General features: G+C 43.7%; 1 protein-coding gene across 1 annotated transcript in view; it reads left to right on the top strand.

Moving 5' to 3' along the window:
* The first annotated feature begins 7,878 nt into the window (after positions 1–7,878).
* MRPS5 (mitochondrial ribosomal protein S5) overlaps positions 7,879–24,524 on the top strand; it is a 113,573-nt gene continuing 96,927 nt past the window's right edge. Inside the window, exons 1-2 of the mRNA XM_029964877.1 lie at positions 7,879–8,287; positions 8,728–8,772. Coding sequence (XP_029820737.1) covers positions 7,879–8,287; positions 8,728–8,772 — 454 coding nt within the window. The remainder of the gene's footprint in view (positions 8,288–8,727; positions 8,773–24,524) is intronic.

Raw genomic sequence — 24,524 nt, 5'->3', positions numbered from 1 at the left:
TCAGTAGCAGGGAGGGCTACAGAGGTGGCTTCTGTTAGAAGCCGCCAGAAGCTTCCCCTGTCCCATGGAGCCAATGCCAGCCAGCTCCAGGATGGACTTCCTGCTGCTGGCCAAGGCCGAACCAACTAGGAGCAATAGTAACACCTCTGGGATAACACAGTCAAGAACAGAAGATTGTTGTGCAGAGAGAATTCCAGCCAGGGAGGAGCGGAGTGAGAACGTGGGAACAACAAAGTAGACACCAAGGTCAGTGCAGAAGGAGGGGCAGGAGGTGCTCCAGGCGCCGGAGCTGAGGCCCTGCAGCCAGTGGTGCAGACCTTGGTGGAGCAGCTGTGCCCCTGCAGCCCATGGGGGACCATTGAGGGGCAGAGACCCCCCTGCAGCCCATGGAGGAGCCCAGGCTGGAGCAGGTGGATGCATGGAAGAAGTTGTGACCCCATGGGAGGTTCAGGATGGGGCAGGGTCCTGCCAGAGACCTGCGGCCCGTGGAGAGGGAAGCCCATGCTGGAGCAGGTTTTTCCCGGGTAGGACTTGTGGCCCCTGTGGGGGACCCATGTCAGTACAGCTCATTCATGAAGGACTGTATCCCATGGAGGAGTGACCCACGGGACAGCAGTTTAGGAAGAACTGCTGCCTGAGGGATGGATTCACACTGAAGAGGTTCATCAAGGACTCTCTCCCATGGGAGGGACCCCATGGGAGCAGGGGAAGGACTCCTCTCTCTGAGCAACAGCAGAAACAACAACTGACTACAACCCCTATTCCCCGTCCCCCTGCACTGCTGGGGGGGAGGAGGGAGAACATGGAAGGAAGGAGGGCTGGGGGGAAGGTGTTTTTAAAACTGTTTTATTTCTCACTCTTTGGCTCTTATCCTGTTAGTAATAAATATAAGTATTATCCCCACTTTGAGTCTTGTTTTGCCTGTGAAGGCAATCAATCACTGACCTCTCCCAGCTCTTCTCTCTACTCATGAATTCTTAGCTGTTTTTTTCCTCTCTCCTCTATCCGGTTGCAGAGGAGAGAGTGAGAGAGTGGCTTTAGTGGATACCTGGTGTCTGGCCAGGGTCAACCCATTACAACAGCCAAGTGCTTCAGGACCCTGCCCTTGAAATAGAGATGAGAGATCCCACCAAGATTAGGTGTCAGCAGAATTGCTACTGAAGTTTTGGTACTGAAAGGGAGAGGTGAAGATCATTTTCTGGTTGATGCTGCTTGGACGAGGGGAGTTGAAACAAGGGCAGTGTGACCTCTACCTGTCACACTTTCTTAGTTCCATCCAATAGCCCTATCCAAAATCTATGTAACATCATTCCCAGGCCCTTTCCAAAGAAGTCTGGGCAGGTCTACTGCTTAGTTTTCCAAAAGAGATTCCCAACCAAAAAAGCAGCACTTGTTTTTTACCAAATGATATGCTTTTGGCTGTGTGCTACAGAGAAACTACATCTGGAGGCAACAGTCTTCCGTTGGCGCCCCTCTCATCTCTCTCCTGAAGGCTAGTAGATATATGTCTCCATGCTTAAGTTTGCTTCTAGCTGATGCAGCCCAAATTTGGGGGGTAGTGAGATATGGATATGGACCCACTGATACCTTAATCACGACTGGCTAGAAAGATGTGGCATATTCTGTAGCCTGTGGGCTGCCTGGAAGGGTCCAAGACTTGGACCATGTGCCTGGGCATGACAGTGCAGAGCAGTTTGACACTTTCAATGACAAGATATGCTCGAAAATAGAAATTGTGCCAAAATGCACAAACTTGCAAGACTTGCACAAGACTTCAAGAAAGTCCTTCTTTTGATTTTTCATTGCTGTGTACCTGTGACACTGGTTGTCAAATGAGTAGAGATGATTTGTGCACAGACGATACTCAAACTGCAAGGATTGCCAAAATACCTACAACATTGTTGAATCCTTGCTCTAAGTCTAAATTGTTTAACATGTTTGAGCACATTCCAGAGCAGAGATTTCCTTATTGCTCAGTGACATATGCATGGCAAACTTACACACTCTTTCATTACTGCTGATTGCCACAATACACCTGCCGTATAGGCTATCTGGGTATGTTACTGCTATGTCAGAATAAAGTACAGTTGATATGAAAGCTCTGATTGTTAACAAAGAAGAGGTGTTGACCTGAGAGAGAAATTACTTCACTGTCTTGCCAGAAAGACTGTTACGTATTAGCCACATGTGTGTGTGAAAGCTCATGGAGTTAATGCACTGACACTAGAGACTGTGGGCCCCTTAACTGTGTGGTCCAGCAGGACTAGGATGCTGGAGGGCTGAGTTTTCCATTGTTGAGGAGCTGTGCCCATTGTTACCAGAGCACCTGCAGATTCATGGTGCGCTGACACCTTTCCATATAGGCCGTGGCTTCTTGGCGTGTCCGATCACTGCAATTGCTGTGGTTTCGCCCACGAGGCCTTTTCTTTTTTTGCCATGTCCTTTTCTTTCACAGGAATGCATGGCAACACCTGTCCTAGTTAGAACAGCTGGGACCAGTTCATCACTGCATGGGTGTAACACAAAACTGTGTATTCTATAGCCTTCCATGCCATTTCCCAGAAACTGTTATCAATAGACCATTTACACCATCTGACCAGAGCAGCCTGACTCCTCAGGCCTGCGAGATAGGAGGATGCTCCTGTCCTCATACTCATTGTGGAACTCCCCGCCCTGAGGGAGGTACTGAGCATTCCTGCCTGAACTGGAGGATATATATAATCTTGGAGTCTTGGAACTTCTTTTTTTAACCACTCGTGGGATCCAGAGAAGGACTATGACCACCACTCTCAACCAGACTGCAACCATCACTCTCAACCACCGCTCTTGACTGGACTGCACCAGTGAGACCACCACTCTTGACTGGACTGCAACAAGCACTTTTCAACCAGACTGCAACCACCACTCTTGACCAGACTGCAACAGCACTCTCACCAACAGGTTTTTCCCTCTCCTTTTACTTTGCACTCAGGGGGCCCAACGAACACCGCTCTGTTCATGCCCCAGGGTGCTGGGTTATGCATTTGGGTTTTGTGGGTTAAAACCAATTGTTTGTCTGTATAATTGTATTTATTGTATTATTTTATTAAATTGTTATTCTGATTTATAATCTCTCCTTTGAATTGGGTTCATTTCCCCTGCCAGTTTACCTTTAAACCAGCACAACACCCCAGCATTATTAAACAGCAGTCCCATCCTACATACAGCCCCTCCTCATCTTTGCACGCAGCAGACACGTAACGTGGCACAGTGGAGGTGGGTGCTTGGCTGTGGCTGGGCTGAGGACCAGTCAGCTGAGCTGCTCCAGGGCTGACCCTTGAATCTTCTCCATAGGCTGCTCTCATGTCCTCCTTTTCAAAAAACCACAGTGAATACATATATTTATTTTGATGGTGAGGAAAAACCCCTAACTCTTCACAAATTATTTTACAATCTCTTCCTATTTTAAGGCAATTTGTGATACTGGTTGAACATTTGACCCCATATTGTTTACACACCAGAGGCGGTGTTCCAACCACTGAAGCTAGGGCAGGGAGCAATGACAGTGCAACGGCTGCGTCAAAGTCACTTTGACTTGCAGAACAGTCTAGATTTCATCCCAAAAGTCTTCCCACTTCCCACCTCCTCACTACAGTTACTGAGTCAAGGAATCAGTTATTTGAAAAACTCTGTGTTTCTTCTGTGGTTTGGCTTGTGGTTGCATTCAGGTTCCCTTTTTCTTCATTACTTCACATAAAATGCCAAGCAAAAGTAAACTTTATGCCCATCTAAGAAAGTATTTAGGACCCCTTTCCAGAGAAAAAGCCACACCTGTGTGTAAAATCAGCTCTTCAAAATCACTGCAAAAATTTGAGAAGGACAGTCAAGTATTATTTTGAAATAGAAAAAATCTAGAATTTTCTTTCAGTTACTTGAGGAAAAAACACTTTGAGCAAGTGTTCCTTTACTATTTTTTTCTTGTACTTGGAAGAGTTTTTATACAAATGTGAAAATTAATTAGGATGGAGAATGTAGGATCTTGTTTATGTGAACATATTTGTTGAAAGTTTATGACGGCTGAATATTGCAGTAATTGATGTGTGCTTGTATTTCAGTTTCTCATGGGTGCCATCTGGTCCTGTTAAGTTGCTCTGTTGTCTTATATTTTGTGTTGTGCTGGTTTATTTTTCTTTCTTATGATTTTGCACTTACTGTTGTTGGGAGGTGGAGGGAGTGGGAGAGAAGGAAATGTGGACAAATTGGAGGAAGGATGAAATATCTGCAAAAGTATGAGCACAGGATTGATTAATTCAGTTTGTATATGTGCTTTACATTAGGGACTGGCAGCATGTGACTAAAAGGATGGATATATCTCAGCTTTTTGAACAGTAGTCAGCTGATGTTAGGAAAGACAGAGAACATCTGATGAGCTGTTAGTGAAAAATATGCATCTTTTTATCCCCTGCAAGAATGGACCACATTTTCCTAGCTGCAAATATTATGTGTTGTGTGAGAATTCAACTCTTCTTGAAAGGACCATATCTGGATAATGTAACCACTCTACTGAGTGTGCTGCCTGGTCATACTCACCACCCTTCAGCAAGCTATCTATTTGTGGGTAGTGATGTTTTTTTCTTTTCTCCCATGTCATGGTGTAAAGGAGGAGTAACCAACTACCTGGAACCCAAATCAAGAGGCTCCAGATCTTCTATGCCCAAGGTGTTATCTTTCCATCCCGAGGGCTTCAGTCCCTTCCTGCTACAAGGAATTCTTCATGAGACAGACCTCATTTAGTTCCTCAGTGACCTGGCTGCCCATGGGCAATTCTGTGTTTGTATGTGGTCATCTGGATCCCGTCTCCATGCCACTCCTTTGCTGACTGTCCACCACCAGCTTTCAGCCCAGGGCTGTTTTCAGAGTGTGTTTCATCTCTTTGATCACAGATTTTCCGCTCTACCTCGCAGGTCCTCACCAGTGAGTGTTAACCCTGTTTTTGGGCCACCAGTTCTCATCTCACTCCACATGGGTAGCAGCAGATCTATTGCAAAACTGGATTCTATTCCAAAGCAACACACTTCTCTCCCCATGGTGGCCTCAGGGACAGATGTCTAGTGTAGGGACAGCCAGGACTAGTCCAGGACTGGCCATGTGCTAAATGGGCAGCCACTACACATGTGCTGGTGGGTTGACTGGCTGTCACCTTCAAAGGTGTGCTCCAAGTGATTATGATATTCTAGAGTGCTGTGTATTGCTTTGGAGAGACTGAAATTATTTTTTAGAGTTTAAAATCTCTCTCCTTTTTTATGACACTTCTTAGATATTAGAGCCCTTTTACTGCCCACACATGTGTATAATAAGAGAAGTTTAGACTAGAAATGGGCAAAGTTTTGACAGATAAACTCCGGTGGAAAAGGTATAAATTCTCTTAGCTCTTAGCAGAGCTAGCTGGGAATGGTTCAGTCTTCCTGGGGTGGGGGGAAACTGCAATTGACTTAGAAAGCCATTATTTGCCACATGATATTTCTTTTTTGCCAAAAAAAAAAAAAGTAGAACATTAGGATAAAAAAAAAAATAACATTGTTTTCTCTGGGCTGGGCTCACTCAGCAAACAACACCTCCCATGACATCTTTTTGTAACAGACTCGGGCACAGACCCCATGTGGGATAATGGAATCATTTATTACTGTGCTTTCACGGCTTATATACCCCATTACATCAGCAGTAGATTCCTGTTAGTAACTTTTCTCTATATCTACTTTTTAGTTAAGCATTCACTGTCCATGAAAATATAACACTACTGCAGTTTCCCACACACAAGGATACATCTCACCATGTCCGCATTTATCTTGCCAAGTTCCCCTTCTAAGTTTCTCCCAGGGTCATATAGTCTCAGTTCCCTACATCTCCACCTTCTTTATTTCTAAGGCACCTAAAGTTAAAGCTGTATGGACTTGTACCACCAAGGCTTGATGTATTGCCTCCTGTATCAGAGATCCCAATCAAGCATGATAAACAGAGAATCATCCCCAGTAGACTCAACACTATAACCAAGCCACATGTTAGAATCTTTTTCACCCATGGCCCTAATATGAAAGTCTTATTCCATCCTTCAAAGGGGTTCCGTCCGTCGTTCACTGTCAGTTTCTTCATTAGGTCCTGTAACTATTGTAAGCTTTTGTGAATGGAGGTTGATTTGTCACTCAAATTCATACAACACATTCCTACAAATTCTTTGCATCCATGTCCCTGTGCTAAAAGCAAAAAGTCAATAGCAGCTCTATTTTGCAAAGTAGCATGTCTCACTGATTGAACACCGGTCAATAAATCTGCAGTAGTCTGACCAGTAGCATTTGTCTATTTTGCTAACCAACATCCTAGTTTATTTAATGTAGCTAAAGCTTTTGCAGCTGCCACTCCAGGTGCTAGGAAAGAGGCAGCAATTCTTGTCCCACGATTCCAAAATTTTATTTTATCCCTACATTCACTAGTGAAGGTGTGTGCGTGTCTCCTGTATCTATTATGGTGTTTTAGGACCATTGTCATGTTAGGAGTGAACAAGGTTAATTTTTCTACCACGCAAGGTCTTTTGATAATTCTTGTTGGTACTGAAACCCAGGCTTGATCTCTGCAAAGTAGAAAAAGACTAGGTGGTATGGTCAGGTGACTTGAAAAGGATAGAACACTATTATCTGTGTGTGAACATCTTAGAGATGCATTGTTAAATGGTCCAGTACCTGTGACATTCCAGGGCGTGCTAACATTGTTCTTAAATATTATGCATCTATGTTCACTCAGGGATTCTAATAATTCCAATTCTTGAGGGGAATTTGTACAAGGCTGACCTACGTGAGACCACCATCCATCCCAGGAGTCATAAGTGTCATTTCTCATAAGATTCTGGCAAAGGGATGGTGCATGCAGTGAGTCATTACAACGAGTGAACAATTCCTGTGCGTCTAGAGGAACACCTACCAGGCAAGTCCAAAAAGGGTTGTTAGGTGTGGCAGTGCTAAGACACGTGGTATCCTGACCTGCTACATTGGCTAATGTAACTCATATGTTCTGTTTCGGTTGAGTCACCGGCCATCCTTGAGTTACTGCCACTACGGTCAGCAGTCCCAGTAGCTTTGCAAATACCACCCAGTCTCTCATGCTGCTTTGCTCTCTGATGCATTGTTGCTGCTGGTGTCGGCATCAGCGTTGTTGTTGTTGTTGTTGTTGTTAAATGAGGTATCAACTGGCCGGACAAATGGAGCAGGGATCCTCCCCGACCTGTGGAGACAGAAGCGTATCCTTTCGCCTACGTTACTAATTTTATCAGCATAAGAGGGCACAAGGCTGAAAGGTGTTATGAATCAAAATTAAGAAAACTGTTAATTTTAACGCGGTGCGACAGCTGTATCGATCCTGAATAACCTGAAGCACACAAGACAAAGCATGTTTTGTTTCATAAATTAATGAATGATGTGAAGATAAATCAGGATTGCCCTTTAACAATGGGGCCTATTCTTGTGTAGGTTAGGGATTGCGGTCGCACCCAACGGATGGTGCCCAACAGTTTCTGTTCATCTGGAGTAAAAGTATCCATCTGACTCTGCTCCCTCAAGAAATGGATGACTGCATAAACCAAGCGCTTGACTCATGACATGCTGAAATTGACTCGGTTTCTCTTATGTTGTGCGAGAGGTGGCGAGCCCGCGCCTCGGCGGGGTCTCCCCGGATGCCGCCACGTCCATCGGCTCCCGTCTCCGGGAGCGGCCGGCATGATCTCGGTCCCTCGGCGGCCACAGGGGCGGCGGCGGGGCGGAGGAGGAGGCGAATGGGGCCCGTGGGAGCGGCGACCATCACAGGGGGTGCCGCGGCGGGAGATGTGCTTGCTCCAGCGCGCCGGGAAGCAGCATGTTCCCCGGCGCCGACAGCGCTTGCAGCACGGCCGAGCAGCCGAGGCGAGGGCCGCTGTCCCCGGCCCGCTGGGCTCGCACGGCCCCGGCGCGGCGAGGAGGAGGCGGCGGCTGGAACGGGGCTGAGCGCGGGCGCTCCCGGGGAGAGGGGGACGGGATGGCGGCGGGAGTGAAGCCGGTCCTCCCTCCTCCTGTCCTTCTTCCTTCCTGCACTGCTCGAGAGTCCCACAATATTGTGAAGGATCACTGTTTTTCTCGCTTCCCGCTGCGGGGCACGCGGGTTTTGCCCAGGACGCGGAATTCGCGGGTGAGGGGTTGTAGCGGTGGATTTGCGGGCTCGGCAGAAGAGGCGGCGCGGGGCGAGGGGTTTAGCGGGGCTGTTCCCGAGGTGTGCGCGGCACTCCGTGGTGGGTCATTGTCAGCCGGAGGCAGATATAAATCCTGCTCCTTTTCTGATCGACCCAGGGTGGGTCGAGAGGACCATCGGGGTTTGAGTCTTGGGTTGTAAGCAGGGGTCGTTTCTCTTTAGAATCATTCTCGGCGAGAAGTGCACCCGGCGAAAAAGGAGATAAATCAGTTACATTGTGGCTTGCAGGCGGCTTAATGCCGAAAACACCTGTTGCCACGTTGAAAGTAAACTGAAAGCTGCTTCGTCTGGCTTCTGCCCCAGTTCCTCCCCAGTTCACTTCCATACAGAGACATTCAAGGTTCCCTCTCTGGGAAACCAGGAGCAATTGTCCCGTATCCAAACTAGTAGTGTTACCAAGGATAACTGGCATATGTTACTGCCGTACATCTTTAATATCTTTGTGAGTATTTCCACCTGATTTTTTTGTTCTCTTGTTAGCGATCGTCCCATGGTTCCCAGCTGCTCACCGGCTGTCCTACAGAGGTGACGGGCACGCACAGTCAAATCCTGGCCTGGGTCACTGTCTTGGTTCAGCTGGGCTATGTCACCGGAGTTCCAGCTGCATTTTCTGGATTAACTTTGCATGCTGCTTGTTCAGGGCACCATTCGTGACATACCCGGGCACGGACTTCATGTGAGACAATGGAATCATTATAATCATGGTTTATATACCCCATTACATCAGCAGTAAATTCCTGTTAGTAACTTTTCTCTATATCTACTTTTTAGTTAAGCATTCACTGTCCATGAAAACATAACACTACAGCAGTTTCCCGCACACAAGGATACATCTCACCATGTCCTCATTTATCTTGCCAAGTTCCCCTTCTAAGTTTCTCCCAGGGTCATATAATCTTGGTTTCCTATATCTTGTCTCTGGTTAGAGGGATGTGATATATCCTGGACAATCTTCTGGACTCAGGACAAAACTGATTTTTTAAAACACTGGAGGGATCTCAAGAATGGAGGCTCTTTTTTTTGTTTGATTTGTTTTTTTTTTCCCAAGACAGAGGACCTGGAGGAAATGATTGAGGAGAGAAAAAACACTTTCCTCCCCTAATTGATGCTGAGTCATTTCTCTGTTGGATGATGAGGCAGAAACTCAATTATGGCAGAAGACAGACCATGATGAAGTTTATCTGGCAGCACAACTTTCATATTTGGAAATCCAAAATCCAAGGACAGATTGGACTGGAAACTGGATTTAAAATCAGGCCTTCCCATCCAGGTGCTCCCAGTGTCTCAGTAGCCATTTATAAGATTCATATGATAATTTACCAGTGTTCTCCCATGGGTGAAACAAACCTTTTTCTCTCTGCTCATTCTTGGCTGGTTGGTTGACCTCAAAGTGTCCTGCCAAATGTGGTGTCTGCTTAGCTACACAGGCAGAACTACTCTGTCATAGGAGAGAGTTAATGACTTGGACGGTGCTGCCTTTTGTGTTAAATTGACCTTGTGTCAGCTGCAAAGGCTGTGCAATCAGCTCTGTTATGTGCTAAGGCAGGGTCTAGAATCATCCTGTCCCTCCTCCACCTGGGTCTTCAATGATGCTCTGTTGAACCACGGTCCTCAGAACCATTGTACTTCACAAAGTGCCTGCACAGGATGAAACTTTCTTATGTTAAATCAGTCTTTTTGCATGAAAGGCTCCCCTGGCTGTATATCTAGGCTTGCCTGTTGGTCTTAGATTTCTTTTCTTGTGCCAGGAGAGTCCCATGGGTTGCTTCTTGTGTCTCTACCACCCTGGACTCAGCTGTACCTTCTTAACTCTTGCATGGTATTTAATGTCAACAAGCGGAAAAAGCATTGCTCTTCTCTCAGATATATGACATATCTTCTCTCCCTAACAGCTTAGGGAAAGACTCTTGTGATTGCTTCTTGCATTTGTTAAATAAGTATATTCCCGTGAGTGTTTTGGGCAGAGAGCTTTGCCACAATGTCTTGTCCTGCACTTAGCCTTACCTATTAAAAGAGACACTGGTCTCCATCAAACAGCTTTCTGAAATATTTCTCCAAGTCCTTGAAAAAAAAACCCACAAATATATTGATCCATGTGCAGGGTTTTTGGAAGAATCTTGCATGAGAGATTTATTGGGTTTCAACAACGATTTCTCTACTCAGCTTTTGCCAAACACTCAAAGTCTTTGTTTAGTTGTCTTGTGTTGACAAATAAAATGTGTATGCAATTGCTCTGCTGAATCAAAACTCTGACGGCTTTAATCTTTCATATAGTGACAATTTTCTGTATTCCTGGCCCTCAGGGTACCTGGAACATACAGGTGATGACTGCTCTACATGGTTCAGAAATGCTTTTCTGGTGGATGTGTCCCTATGGCAGGGGGGTATATGCTGGGAATAAATTCACAAATATTCCTATGGGGCACAAGGGGATCATGAATCAAAGCTCTTGGACACTAACACAGTAATAAGGTCAGTTGTTTTGGTGTACTGTGCAACCTCGTCATGCCTTTATCCTGAATGTGATTGCTCCCTGGGATGTAGGATAACTGCAGAACCATATGTTGGTCCTTAACAGCAAGTTTGAAAAGACAAACCACAGTGAGCTCCTAGTGGGCATAACAAATTCTCCTTTTGTGAGTACATTCAAGTCCATATTCAAGGCTATTTGGGGAAGGTGCTTTAGGTAGAACATCTGAGCTATATCTTAAAATGACCAAACAAAGCATTATAGCTTGTGCTATACAAAGGTCAGGGCTAAAATGGTGTGTCTTTCCTCAGAATAGGCACTCAGGAAGAGTAACCTTCCGTCCCTAGAATAGCATTTTTTGTGCCATTAACCAAAGTACCCAACCTCTCTGCAAAAAGTTACTCCTCCTCTGCATCACGTTAATCTGTTGAGATGTCTTGTGCCCAGAGACAGTCTGTTGTGCTCTAGGCTGCAGAAAAAAACCCTGATTCTGTGTCCATGGTGCCAAAAATACAGACCCTAAAAAAGCTGTATTTGATTTTTTTCAGTCTAGGGCATTCACTGCTTTCTCAAATGTTTATCGTGCTCCTGACAAAGGGGTGGAGACTGCACTGGATTAAAGGACTGCACTGCTTTTACAACAAATATTTGAAACACACTAATTTTTAACATTCTCTCTTTAGGTGAGTTAGCAGAGGAAACAGGGAAAATGCACACCTTTCCGTGTGAGTAGATGGGAGTCGTGATGTCAATCCCATCCTTGGAGTAGGGGAAGGTGGTATATATGATGTCTAGAAAACCACTCTCATCCCATGCCCTCTTGTCAACAGCTCACTCTACACAGCAGGCCTCAAGAGTGGGAGGAAATGGCAATTCCTCTAATGGAAAGCATTTCCTCGCTCCAAGAACAGATTACACACACTGTGGTAACACCTGCCATAGCCAAATAAAACCACTGGAGTAACATAGCCATTGCCAAACCACGTGCCATATTCCAGCTTTCAGAAAGCAACCACTGGCGAAAACAAAGAAACTCCGTGTCCTGCAGACTTTGCTCTCTCTGAAGGTGCTGGCACAGCCAAAAGAATGTGCCAGACACAGGTTCTCCTAGGATTTAAGTGGCCCTGGATGGAGGAGCTCATTTTGCTCAGCACTGTTAAAGGTCCCTCTGGAAAATTTCTCCTCTGTAAAGCTTGGTGCCTCCTGACTGTCTGCCCTGGAATTAGGAGGGCTCACACCTTTACTTTGAGAGTTGTTTTTTGGGTCTTTTTATCTCTTAAAGTCCATATTGTTTGCACAAACTTAACTGTCTTTTTTTTTTTTTTTTTTTAAGAAACCATTAATCTAGAAGCCTTCACCACTTCTAAAATGTTAAGGGAACTGTTAATCTGGAAATCTTTAAAAATCTTTTGTCTTGTAACTATTGGAAACACTGACATGGTCACACTCCAAACAGCTAACTTTTTCTGTTGCTATTGAGAGAAATTATGAGCTACTTAAGCAATCTCTCATTTGATCATGACACTACTGGTTTACAGCATGAACATCTTGCTGCTACGTAGGATATGTTATTTCTAGTGAAATATGTTAAATTCAGAGCAGATTTTTTTATCAGACAGACATTCAAATTAGTAAAATAATTGGACAGATGTGCTCAGTTTTTGACAGTGAAACCTCCTGATCTGAGTCACCAAGAAATAGAGGTGCTACAGAAAGACATTTAAGACTCCATGTGTTCGTTTCTTGTAACAGTTATCTATGATAGCTTTTCTTCAAAATTTTTGTCTTCTTTTCTTCCCTTGTCTCTCCCCCAATACAGCTTTTCAACAGTCTAGTTGCCACTAAAGAGTTTCTTAATTTCTTTGAATATTTTTTCAAAGAAAACGCAGGAAGACTTCCAGAGACACTGTATTTTCACTTGCAAACATGTCTCAATTTTTCCTGTAGACAAGACATATCTGCAAAAAATCTCTTGTGTCCATTTAAAAACCCCGTTATTTTGCTTTCCTATCTCTTAGACTGCTTATCCACTGGGCAATTCTGTGAAAAATTAAGAAGGAGTTCTCTTCGATATGTTGATGTGCGTCCTAAAATCTGGAGATTTATTTGTTTAGGGTTCTCTCACTTTTAGTCTTTTTAAGGCATAATCACTTTTAGCACCCGTGGCTCTTGTTTGAAAATTATGTTAGATATCTAGAGAAGCTGGAATACTTGGTGAGGTGCTGAGTTATCTTGTCTGGGAAGGTTTCAAGGTTAGGCTAGACAGAACCATGACAGACCTGATCCAATATTGGCAGTGGTCCTGCTCCAAAGGCAAGGCAGGTCTGGAGGCCTCCTGATGTCCCTTCCAACGCAGTTACAGGCAAAAAGCTCTATGACACCAGCAGTGGGAATTGAAGGGTGGTTCTTCACTGCCCTTATCAGATATACATTCAAAAACAGACTGAAAAGGGTTGTTCTTTATCATCCTCAGCATCTACAGCCTATAAAAGCTTTTCACGGTGCTTATAGGCCCAAATGCTGACCCACCACGGACAAGCTATCCAGACATTAGTGTTTTTTTCCATCCACCATTCAACAGTGAAACAAAATGGTAAAATTCTGGAGTTTGACAGCCTGTAATGGTTGCTGGATGAGACAGTTTTCCTTTCACGTTAGGCTGAGCTCTTTTCCTTGCTGCTCATCCTCAGGCTGACAAGGCTGCATCTTTTGAGATATAGCTAACAGCTGTATGTTTGTGGCAGCCAGGAGAGACAATAGCTGGGGTAAATGCATGACAGCTTTGGTCAAATAAGCATTACATATTACATCTACTGCAATTAGGAAACAAACAGAAAAGACAAATCCCGGTGATGGAAAAGGTGCCAGAACATACATTGATATTTTTACCTTACAGCTTCTCAGATTTTCTCACTAGGAGAACCACCACTCCTTACTTTTTTTTTCTCCCTCATGGATTTTTTTTTTTCTCCCTCATGGATTTTTTTTTTTTTTGGTTTTGTGCCTGAATGGATGGAAATCTCTGTAGCTTATTTTAGATATACGTTTAGTCTCCCTGGGATACTCTTTCAATAATTTACAGATCAGCTGTAGAGCACAGGTGTATGTGTGGGAGAACTGACAGTAGGGAAGCTCAAATCTGAAACCTCCTCTCTGACATCTTTATTTCTTCATTTTATGATTGGGAATCAAGCATATTTTAAAATGCCTTAAAATATTAATTTAGCCTAAGCAAGAACTGAGTAGGTGGGGATTCAATTTTTCCAATGCCAGTAACTAAAATAAAACAGATTAAGGATTTGTGAGAAAAATGTCAGCTTTTCTATGTTTTCCTGTTAGTGCATTAAAAAAGTAGATGTGGAAGCAAGAAGAACTGCTCGGGAACTTTAGAGAGTTTAAGTAAAGCAAATGGGAAATTCTGCAGCTGGAACCCAACCAGCAGGACAAATCAGGGCTAACAGATTAGAAAGCAGTCTTGCAGAAGACATGAGTGTCCTGTTGTACACACTGGACACTGGCAAGACCACATCTGGATGCTGTGCTCAGCATTGGGCTGCCTAGTACAGGACCAACACTGAGGTACTATATCAAATCTAGTAGAGGCCATTGGGATGACCAGGGCTGGAGCAGAGGTGATCAGTGTGGGAGGAGAGGCAGAAGGATCTGAGCTTGTTCAGCCTGAGGAGAGGACCAAGGAAACAGATCTAGATACGTTTTTGGAGGTACGCAGAGAAAGAATAGGAAGCCATGGGAACACTTTGCAACCAGGGGAACTCCTACTAGAGATGTTAGACAATCTTGGGTTGACCTTGTTCTAGCCACAGTCAAGGTGTACTGAACAACCTGCTGAACAAAGCAAGTGAGGATTTGAACTCCTAGTTCAACACGAGTTGCCTCTCAGTGTTTGGGTTGCCTTGAGCCAATGTCTCACTCTCTGTGTTTTGAGCTCCTGTCTCAGGGAGGGCTGGGGAAACAGCATGGTTGTCTCTGCATTTTCTGAGGCTTCTGTGTGACAGAGAACAAAGAAGCAAGTTAGGGGAAGATGAATGTTGTCTCTTCTGGCTCGCAGTGGTGGTTGGACATTCGTCTAAAATGCACAGTTAAGAAGAGTTTTGTCTGGTCAGACATCTAACACACCTTGCAGCTACCTCCTGAAGAGCATTAATATTTTTCCCTCCTCTCACGCAGAGGAGGAGTGGTTTTGAAAGTCCAATGTCTAGATGATCAAAGACATTGCTGCTCTTTGCCCTTTAGTCTGCCACTGAGATCGATTTGTTTAGGATAGAAAATCCTCACATAAATTTTGTGCAATATTAGTCTTCAATGGGAGCTGATGAGTCCTGAAGAACCTGATGTTATTAAAACCAAGGAACTGACCTCTGGCACTAAAAAATCTTCAGTATTTGAATGAGCTCTTTTTCAATTAGTGTAAATTAGAGAAAAATTTATTTCTAATTTCAGAACTGTGCACTGTAGAAGAGTGAGAATAACAATTAATACTTTGATATTTACAGAGTAGTAACACTCCTGTCCTATTTTTATGCTTCACAAATTTTTTAAACTAGAGAGATGCTGGTATTTGGATCCAGCCCCATGGCAGACACAGGAAAAGTTGAAAAGCAAACACTCTAGCTCAGGCCAATTTTACAAAATTACAAATAAAAGCTTTCTGTAAATTTAATTGCTGCTACTTCATGCCATGAACAGGAACTCAGAGGAGCTGGATCTTGGCTTGGACTCTGACGGGAAGATAGATTTTGATGATCATCCTTGTGTGGGAAGACACACAGCCAAATGGCTGAATACCAGGGTTAAAGGAAGGAAGGTTAGCTCACGTTTGCTGTAGTTTTGCAGTTGTACACAGGACAGCTTTCCTGCAAGTCAGCTGATGACTGAAAACTCACAGAGCTGCCAGGAGCTGACTGTGAGACCAGCCCTGCCAGTATGATGCTACTTATAAGTACCATGAGAGCAGTGGGGCACTGGCAGAACATATTGTGACCTGTGAAAAGCTCCTGTCCCTGCTCTCTACCCACACTTAATAGTACCTTCAAGAAACACAAAAATGAGATTCCTGTTTTGCCACTTAAAAGCAGAAGGAAATATTGTTAATTTCTCAAAGGCTTGATATGTGTTGAATTATTTGGTCCTGTTCAGATAAGAAAATATATGACTTGACTGTCTGCCAGTGGATATTCAATAATAGCAATGACAAATTCCTGTTTGTGGATAACTGATTCTGTAGGACCATATCTGGAGCTCTGCACCTGGACGCATATCTGTCAGGCAAATAAATTCTCTGCAGGAGATTCATTTAGTCTGTTGCTTTTAGGACATGTGAGATTTGGCTCTGGTCTCAAAAAGTATAATTTGTCAAGGACTTTCTATGCATACCTTAATATTTTCATGAATCAAAGGTTTTTTATGGAATTTTTTCAATCTCTTTAGACTTTTGTATGTCAGTGTTATAATTATAATAAATATAGCATTTCTTTTCCTTCTTTCCTTCCCTTCCAGTTTCTTTTTGATTTTTCTCTCCCCTTCTGCACTTGTAAAAGGAAGAGAAGAGAATGGACCACCACTGCTTGGTGAATTTTCTTCCAAAAATCTCCTAGTTTTTATGGCCTGAACTGATGGGTTTTCAATATCTGCATCCTGTTTCTGCCTTTATTTCTTATTACATGGTAATTATTTTTTGTGAGTCAGCTGAGGCAGTACAGGAAGGACTTTCAAAAGTCATAGGTCCTAGTCCATGGTTTAGTAAGAAACAAAAGGCATTTGGGGCCTGGGAAGCTGAAGTTCAGGGCCAGAAAGATAATTCCCTCTGCATAGAAGGTTGAAAACACCATATGTCACCTCACTGTATTCATCTTCATGTTTATTTCTTTAGCTGTTTGTTTTGGGTTTGATTGGTTTTTCCTTTTTTTCAGCAGCTGGAAAGGCTTCTAGAGGAGAGATTTAGACTAGATGTTAGGAAGAAGTTCCTTTGCCTAGAGAAGCTGTGGATGCCCCAGGCCTGGATGTGTTCAAGGCTAGGTTGGGTGGGCTTTCAGCCCACCGCAGGAGGGTTGGGACTGGATGATCTTTAAGGTCCTTTGCAACCCTAGCCATTCTATGATTACTAAGCAACTGAATTAAAGGGACATTTTCAGCTTTTTTATACAATCAAACAAAACAAACATTGCATGTGATTTCTGTAAAAAAAAAGAAAAGCAGGAAAAAACATAGAAAAGTACAGTAACACCAGTGCACCAACCTGGAGTCTATAATGCTGGATCAAAACTAGAGATCTGTCATTTGGAAGCAGCTTGGTGGGAAACTCCAGCTTAGAGTTTCTAACTCCTGGAGCAAGTTTTATATGCAGTGGAAACTACTTTTTCTGGCTGTATTGCCAGTGGAAAGTCTTCTTCCCTAGGTATGGCACAAAATGGGAGCACTGGTGTGTAGCTGCAATAAGGCAGGGAAAAGGGAGAAGAAAACCAGGTGGCTTGGATATCTGGAGGAACTAGAACAAGACCATGGGCCCACACAGAAGTTAAGCAGATCCAAAAATCACCATCATTTTGCATTAGATCTTAGATCCTGCAAAAACCTCCATGGTGTAATTAAAATTTTTTAGAAATCAGTCAGTTTTAAATGTGAGGAAAACGCCTCGTCTTTCCTGAGTCTGAAAGTTTTCTTTTAAGAAGAAGGAAAAGGTTCAGCTTGATGCAAGAATTCCTCTTCCCCAAAAGGTGCAAGATTTCCACAGCTCAGTAAAGTTGTCTGAGCAGTTTTTGCTACTCATTTCTCCTGTTGTCCTTGGCAGCACATTTTTCACGGGACAGATTTTCAGGTGTTATCTGATTCATTTCTTCTGCAGGCAGAGGGTTGCATGTCAGATCTCTCTGCTAGTTACTTCTGAAAAGGAGTGAATGGGGGCATCCTACTCTAGTAGTTGAGAAATGCCCTTACTACTCAGTATCATAACGCACTATTCACTGCTGGGGCAAATGTTACAGCAGTGATGAACCCAGGGCTCTGTGAGCTCAGCTACAGCAGCCCTCACACCTCACAGGGCTGCTGAGTTTTTTATATACTCAAATAATACCATCTCTGCTGGCAAGTTCTCTTCTCAAACCTGAAGTTCTGGCAGATATTATTTTTGAGATGGGATAGTTAGAAGAAAATACTTATTTATTAATTTGATTCTGCTGTACTTGGTCTGATCTAATATACCAATCAATGGTTGAATCAAGGATGGCTCTGCCAGGCCAGTCCATCCCTGTGGGCAAAGCAGGTTTCAGCTGGCCTGCTTTTTGGCTTCTAGCTTCGTGCTAATCCTTGGATGCCTGCTCCAGAGATGGCTATTACAGGCTCTGACCTTTGCTCGTGGCTTTCTTGCTGGCAAAACATTCGCAATAAAAATAGGCAGAGCAATATTTTCTTCCCATTTGCCTCCTGTTTTTTGATCTTGCTTAGTTTCTAGAACTATTACAACATATGCAACATTAAAGCTACACTTGAAATTGGTGCACTTCAGAAGACTCTCTAGGACTTGCATAACATGAAGGTAAATTGTCGAAAAGGAATTTTGCTGATTTCCTCTTTGCAAGAACTGTTTTTTCTGGTATTCCGAGTGAAATTGCAAGATTTCAGTGTGAATTGTTTAATAACTTGTTAAAAAAAAAAGTCAGCTCTTTTCTAATAGAATATTGTATTTACAACATCATGAAGGGATATATTCTAAAATGTGTCATTTGGGGAAATTGGGGAAACCACAACACTCCCTGCTGCCCTATTTTGTTTTATTTCTGAAAAACTTGAACACTATGCACACAAGGGAGTTCTGGAATTATTTGCTCATATTCCCATTCTTCTCTCTGATCCTGACATTTTGTTTAGGTTTTATTTATTGTAGTGTGACATCTTCCTGATACCAGTGGCAAAACCGATAGATGGTGTCAGTTTGTAGGTTGGGTTTGAAGACACCCGAGCGCTTGAGGAAGAATCTCAAAGAAGCTTTTGAGATTCTAAAGTAATATTACCAAATGAAAATATCCTGGGCTTCAACTGAGATGATCCTTATGCAAGCAAAGACAGTTTCAAAGTGTTGCATCATAGTGCTCTTCAGAAGGACCTGTTCAGGCTGGAGAGTTGGGCTGATTCCAGTGGGATGAGGTTCAACCAGGCCAAGTGCTGGGTCCTGCACTTTGGTCACAACAACCCCCTGCAGCGCTACAGGCTGGGCACAGAGTGGCTGGAGAGCAGCCAGGCAGAAAGGGACCTGGGATTGACAGGAAGCTGAACATGAGCCAGCAGTGTGCCCAGGTGACCAATGGCAACGTGGCCTGTATCAGGAACAGTGTGGCCAGCAAGAAAAGGGAAGTGATTCATTCGCTGTAGTCAGTGCTGCTGAAGCCACACCTGGAGCTCTGTCCAGCTCTGGGCCCCCAGTTTGGGAAGGATATTGAGGTGCTGGAGCAGGTCCAGAGAAGAGCAACAAGGCTGGTGAAGGGACTCGAGCACAAGTCCTATGAGGAGAGGCTGAGGAAGCTGGGGTTGTTCAACCTGGAGAAGAGGAGGCTCAGGGGAGACCTCATCACTCTCTACAACTCCCTGAAAGGAGGCTGTAGCCAGGTGGAGGTTGGTCTCTTCTCCCAGAAAAGACCAGCAGTAAGACAAGAGGGCATGGACTTAAGCTCTGCCAGGGGAGGTTTAGGTTGAATATTAAGAAAAAATTTTTTACAGAGAGAGTAACTAGATACTGAAATGGGCTGCCCAGAGAGGTGGTAGATTCACTGTCCCTGGATGTTTTTAAGATGAGACTGGATGTGGCACTTAGTGCAATGGTCTGGTAACTACAGCGGTGTTGGATCAACGTTGGGCTTGATGATCTTGGAGGTCTTTTCCAACCTGGTTGATTCTGTGATTCTGTGAATACTGATTCATATTTCCTGAAATGAGGAGGGATGTGCCATATTCTTCGTAGCTGCTAATAATTTATCCATTTTTTGTTTGATTGTGGGGTTTCTTTAACTGGTCGTAACATGAGTTTTGTAAAATCATAGTGGCATTTCTAACATTAGAGCAGACTTTTTGTAGCAAATATATTTTCTGACGAATCATTGTCCAAAACTATTAAGAGATCCACTGGGAACCTTGGGCAAGTAGAAAGAACTGAGCAAAGACCAGAAGTCGTGGAGGAGAAGCCAAAGTTCGAGAAGGAGTAGAAAGCAGCGAGACAGGGAAACATTCAGGTAGGGCTATTCCCACTTATTTTTTTTCCAAGCTTCTTCATCCCTTTTATATAGTATTGTTCTGATAAAGGACAGCAAGCACAGCTTTCTGGAACTTGTGTGTAAAATTTGCTGTGGGAAAAGCTTTGCCTGTACTTACGGTACTGGCTCCTGTGAAGTGGTATTGTGAATCTAATATCAGGCCTAGTGAATGACTTCAGGCTGGCCTTTCCTGCTTGCCAGACTGAAACTTCTGGCAGTTCAGCACACAGAGTGAATAACAGCTTCCTGTCAGTCAGTGATGCTCACTTTGCAGTCTAACTCCTGCCATTTATCCAGTTTCCACAGAGGCTTCTGTAAAGGCTCTGTCAACTACTTCTGCTGCAAAGAAAGATATAAATGAGCAGTGTAGCTAAATCAATTTGACATACACAAGGGCTCAATAAAGTGACATCCACCTGAAACCAAAGCAGTTCTGAAAGGCTAATCGATGATAAGTAAATCTGCATTAAGATGGGGGAGAGCACCATGCTGCTGTACTCCAGTTTCAATAGAGACTTAAGATTTCACGAAGTGAGAAATAGAGTCTTTGCAACAGTCAAAATACAGAGGCAGCATTTCCTCCCTCAATAACCCTGGACTGTCAGAACAGAGGTCTGTCCCCATCTTCCACTCTCTGGTTTTATCCCTGTCTATCTAAAGGGCAATTGACAAGTGTTTCTCTGATAGCAAGGCAGAACAAAACCTCTAGCCAAAACCAACACCTTTGAATTGTATCAGTGATTCATTTACTGTCTCTGTATTTAAATCCAAAAGTATTTGCACGAAATTCCAGACCCTATAACGATGTAGAAATGTATTATGAAAATAGTCTTCAGAGGGCCTCTAAACCTTTTATACAACATTTGCCACGACAGACCAGACTGTGATGGAAAAGGGCTCAATGTGGATGTTCTACCCTTGGCCTTGAAGCAGTAGTGTTAGTTTTCCACATCTGGAAAACCCCATCCCACTTGTCTCAAAAGTCCTCACTAGGCACACTAATGCAAGGATCTATGTGACAAAAGGTATAAGAGACATTTATTTTCTACTTTCCCTCTAGTTTTTACAGACATCATTCCCTGGAGTGTGTGGCCAGCTATCAGCATTCTGATGCCTTGCTGGCAGCTGGGACCCCCATTCCCATGGGGTTTACTCTGGGCACAGTTAATGTAAGCTCCCAGATGGCTGTTACTCTCACTCCACGTTACTTTGCTCTTTGCTCAACTCCTTTCCACCTTCAGATCAATACTTGGTTCAATGTTTTTTTGGCAGGGCAAAGTGACTTGACTAAAGGGCAACTTGACTACAGTCAAGATTGTGTTCATCACTCGTGGTTCGTGAAGGCAAAGGAAACAGACACATGTCACACCAGCTCTGATGGACAACTGGGTGTGCAGGAAGACAGCAGGGCTGAGCTCAAATCATAAAGGGGGAGGGAATATATGTGTTTCTGGAAGATTTATGACAACAGGGAAATCTCCAACAGCTTCTAAAATAAATTGTCCCAGACAATTTTGAAGATCCTCTTAATCGCCTGCCTTAACTTTGTCTATTAAGAGAGACAAGGTCATGCAGGGGAAGGCTGGCACAGAGGAAAAACCCACACGGAAATAAACCCCAAAAAACCAGAAAAGACGTGCAGGATGACTCTATCTTGAGCTTTTGTTAACATTTCCAGTGACAGACCTTCAAGCGCCCTCTATAAATAGCAATTAGTTAAACTTTAGAGTTAACTGACATGGCTCCAAACTGCATCAGACAATCAAGCCTTCAGGTAAGAGTGCAGCAGCCACAAGCTTTTGAACAGACGCTTTTGAACAGAAATACTCATCTCTTTCTGTGAATTATTGCCCCATTTTCTCACTAGCCTCCCAGCTGACTGAGGGTGTTGCTGCAGTGATATTAGCTAAGACTGTACACATTTATTTCACAAACACTGCAGCAACCAACAGCAGAAGAGGTAGAGCTCTCAAATGACATCATGACTGCATTTTGACTCAGTGACAAGGTTGAGTTATTCATGTCTCTCCTCAAATATTTATTGAATAACTGAGGAAAATAGCTGAAGGTATTCTGTTTATTTTCCTTGCTATTTCCTGCCAATAAGAGATTAAAAAAGAATGCTATCTTTAATGTGATGGTGACTATGAGTGATACTGGTGGTGAACTTTTGATGATGAACTGCAAAGGAAGACCATACACCTATGGTGTGTGAGTCGAGTTACCATAAAACTAAGAAATTAAGAAACATCTGCATTTATAATTCATAAGCTGTGAAGAGCTGGGCCTGAGAAGTGTTTAGGAGATCCTGCTACACTTAGTCTTCAACACACTGCTTAGCCAAGCCTAATCAGGGACCTTTAGTACCAACACTGATGGGATCTGCTTTTCCTCTGTGCTCTCCTTTCCATTAGTGCTGGAGGTTTGAAGAGAGAAGAAACATTCTGGTTTGAAGAAAGAAGTGGTTGGACTGGAGATTTCTTCAATGGCAGCTTTGATTGAAGGACCTGTGCCTAAAAGATCACACTTTTAACTACACTTTTGGGAGATGGAAGACAATAAAGACTAATTAATTATGCCCCCAGGAGAAAGGCACATGTAAATATTCAGGGCAAAGAGGACTACATCTGTGGGATCTAACCTATGGCTTATACAGTACCTCAGCAGGGCAATGAATCACCCTGAAGTATTCATGTCTCTTCTAGCGGGCCAAAACAGATTAATTTTTTTACAGATGATTCTGAAGCCCCTAAACTGAGATCATGGGAAGTGAATGTCACCAGCTTCCTGTAGAGATAAAACAAGGGTACTGGGGTGGGAAGGGAGTTTGTGGATTGAGCAAGATAACTTACCTTTAATTTTTACTTATAATATAGAAGAATTTTGAAGGAAAAGTCCTGCAGAATTGAAAATCTAGTGTTGAATATATAAACACCTTTATTCCAGAGTTTGGTCAGGAGGGGATTTGTGAGAGTCTCTGGTCTAACCCTTTACTCAAAGCACAGTCAGCTTCAAAAGTAACTCAGGAAAGCGAGGCATCTTGAATCTCACTACAGCCAGGTTAAGAATATGCTGCTTTGAGTGGAGGGGAGCCTTTGACATGAAAGCAGCTTCACTGTGTATTACCATCAAACATGTTCTCTTACAGTGCATGTAACTATTCCCACCAATTTCAGCAGGAGATTGTCTAGGTGTTGTCAGGATAGAGCTGCCCAGCTGCTCTTTTGGTCTTTACAGTGAAAATGAGAGGGAACATGTTGGGCATAGGAGATAGATAAATTCTCACCTTCAGAAAAAGGAAAAGTGATACTCTTGTTTCTCTTCTTCTCTCCACCTGCTGAGAAGTACTTGGTCAAGAACATATTTTGGCAGTTAAAAGCCTGAGTATGTTCCACACATGAGAACTGAGAGGAGGAGAGAGCTGTTCCTTTTCAGTCAGCTAATACATGACTTCTGTAAATAAGCTATTTGAAAACTAGTTGATATTTATTTGATGTGCAGTTGATTAAGTTTAAATTATCAACAGTGATAAAATATACACAGACTCTGCTTAGTGGTCAGAAGGGTTAAAGACAGACCTAAATTTAACCCAGCTCTTTGGCTTCCTCCTTTGGGAGAAAAGCATTCCTGATATCACTGGTTAGGGTTTTAATCAATGCTATGGCGAGAAAAGCAAAATTAGAACGTTAAGGCAGCGTTGTCACACTTGTGGAAAGGATAACAGATTATGTGCTATATGCACCAGGTGATGTGTCACAACACTGTGCTTAAGGGACAGCCCTTGGTGACCCTGAGCTCCAGGTCTTTTATTACATTATTTACAGAAGGGAGAGCTAAACAATTCCCATACTGTCTCTCTACCATCAAGCAGCTCTGACCTCTCATGATCTCAGCAAGCATGCCAACACTGGAGGAGTCCTTCTGTTCGCTTCCTCCCTCCTCTGCCTGTGGGTGGGCTCCCAAGAGCTGTGGGGATACAGCAGCAGCTCAGATTCACCAATGCCATGCTGGCAAACTCAGCACCAAAGTTTGCTCTGGAAGGGTATACTTTTAGCTTCTGCATGGAACCCAACATAGCCTGAAACAGGTTTATGTAGCCTGGTTTAATTTGTTTGGCCCAAAGAGCCAACACACAGGCGCTTTTGACCAAGGAGTGTTCTTGTTGGGCAGGTGGTTCATGCCAGCTGTTGGATGTAGCCTAGGAGACATTCAGACCTTTCATTCTGAAAACATCTTGCAGCTCAGAGCAGCCTCCTCTGACACCCCGTTTTTACCTTATGCCCCACTGTTCCACAGCACATAACAGCACTAAGGTTGTCAGAGCTGAAGGAGCTGTAGAAGAGGGCACCTGTGCTCTGAGTCTTTGTGCTTGGCTGTGGGAGCAGCAAGGAGCCATGGAGATGCTCAGCTTCCCTGTTGAGCACCTTAGCCCTGGGTGGTTGGTGCTGCAAACCAGCTGCCTTGGAATACTCTGGTAGTCTGCTCTGGACAGTAAACCTGTGAGATTTCTCCCCTGGCCTTTTTCCTCTTCACTGTTGGTGCAACTG

This window comes from Manacus vitellinus, unplaced genomic scaffold, assembly GCF_001715985.3.
Source record: "Manacus vitellinus isolate BGI_N305 unplaced genomic scaffold, ASM171598v3 scaffold_81_pilon, whole genome shotgun sequence".
Taxonomy (NCBI): Eukaryota; Metazoa; Chordata; class Aves; order Passeriformes; family Pipridae; genus Manacus; species Manacus vitellinus.
The sequence above is the reverse complement of the archived record's forward strand: the minus strand, read 5'-3'. Positions and strand labels throughout refer to the sequence as shown.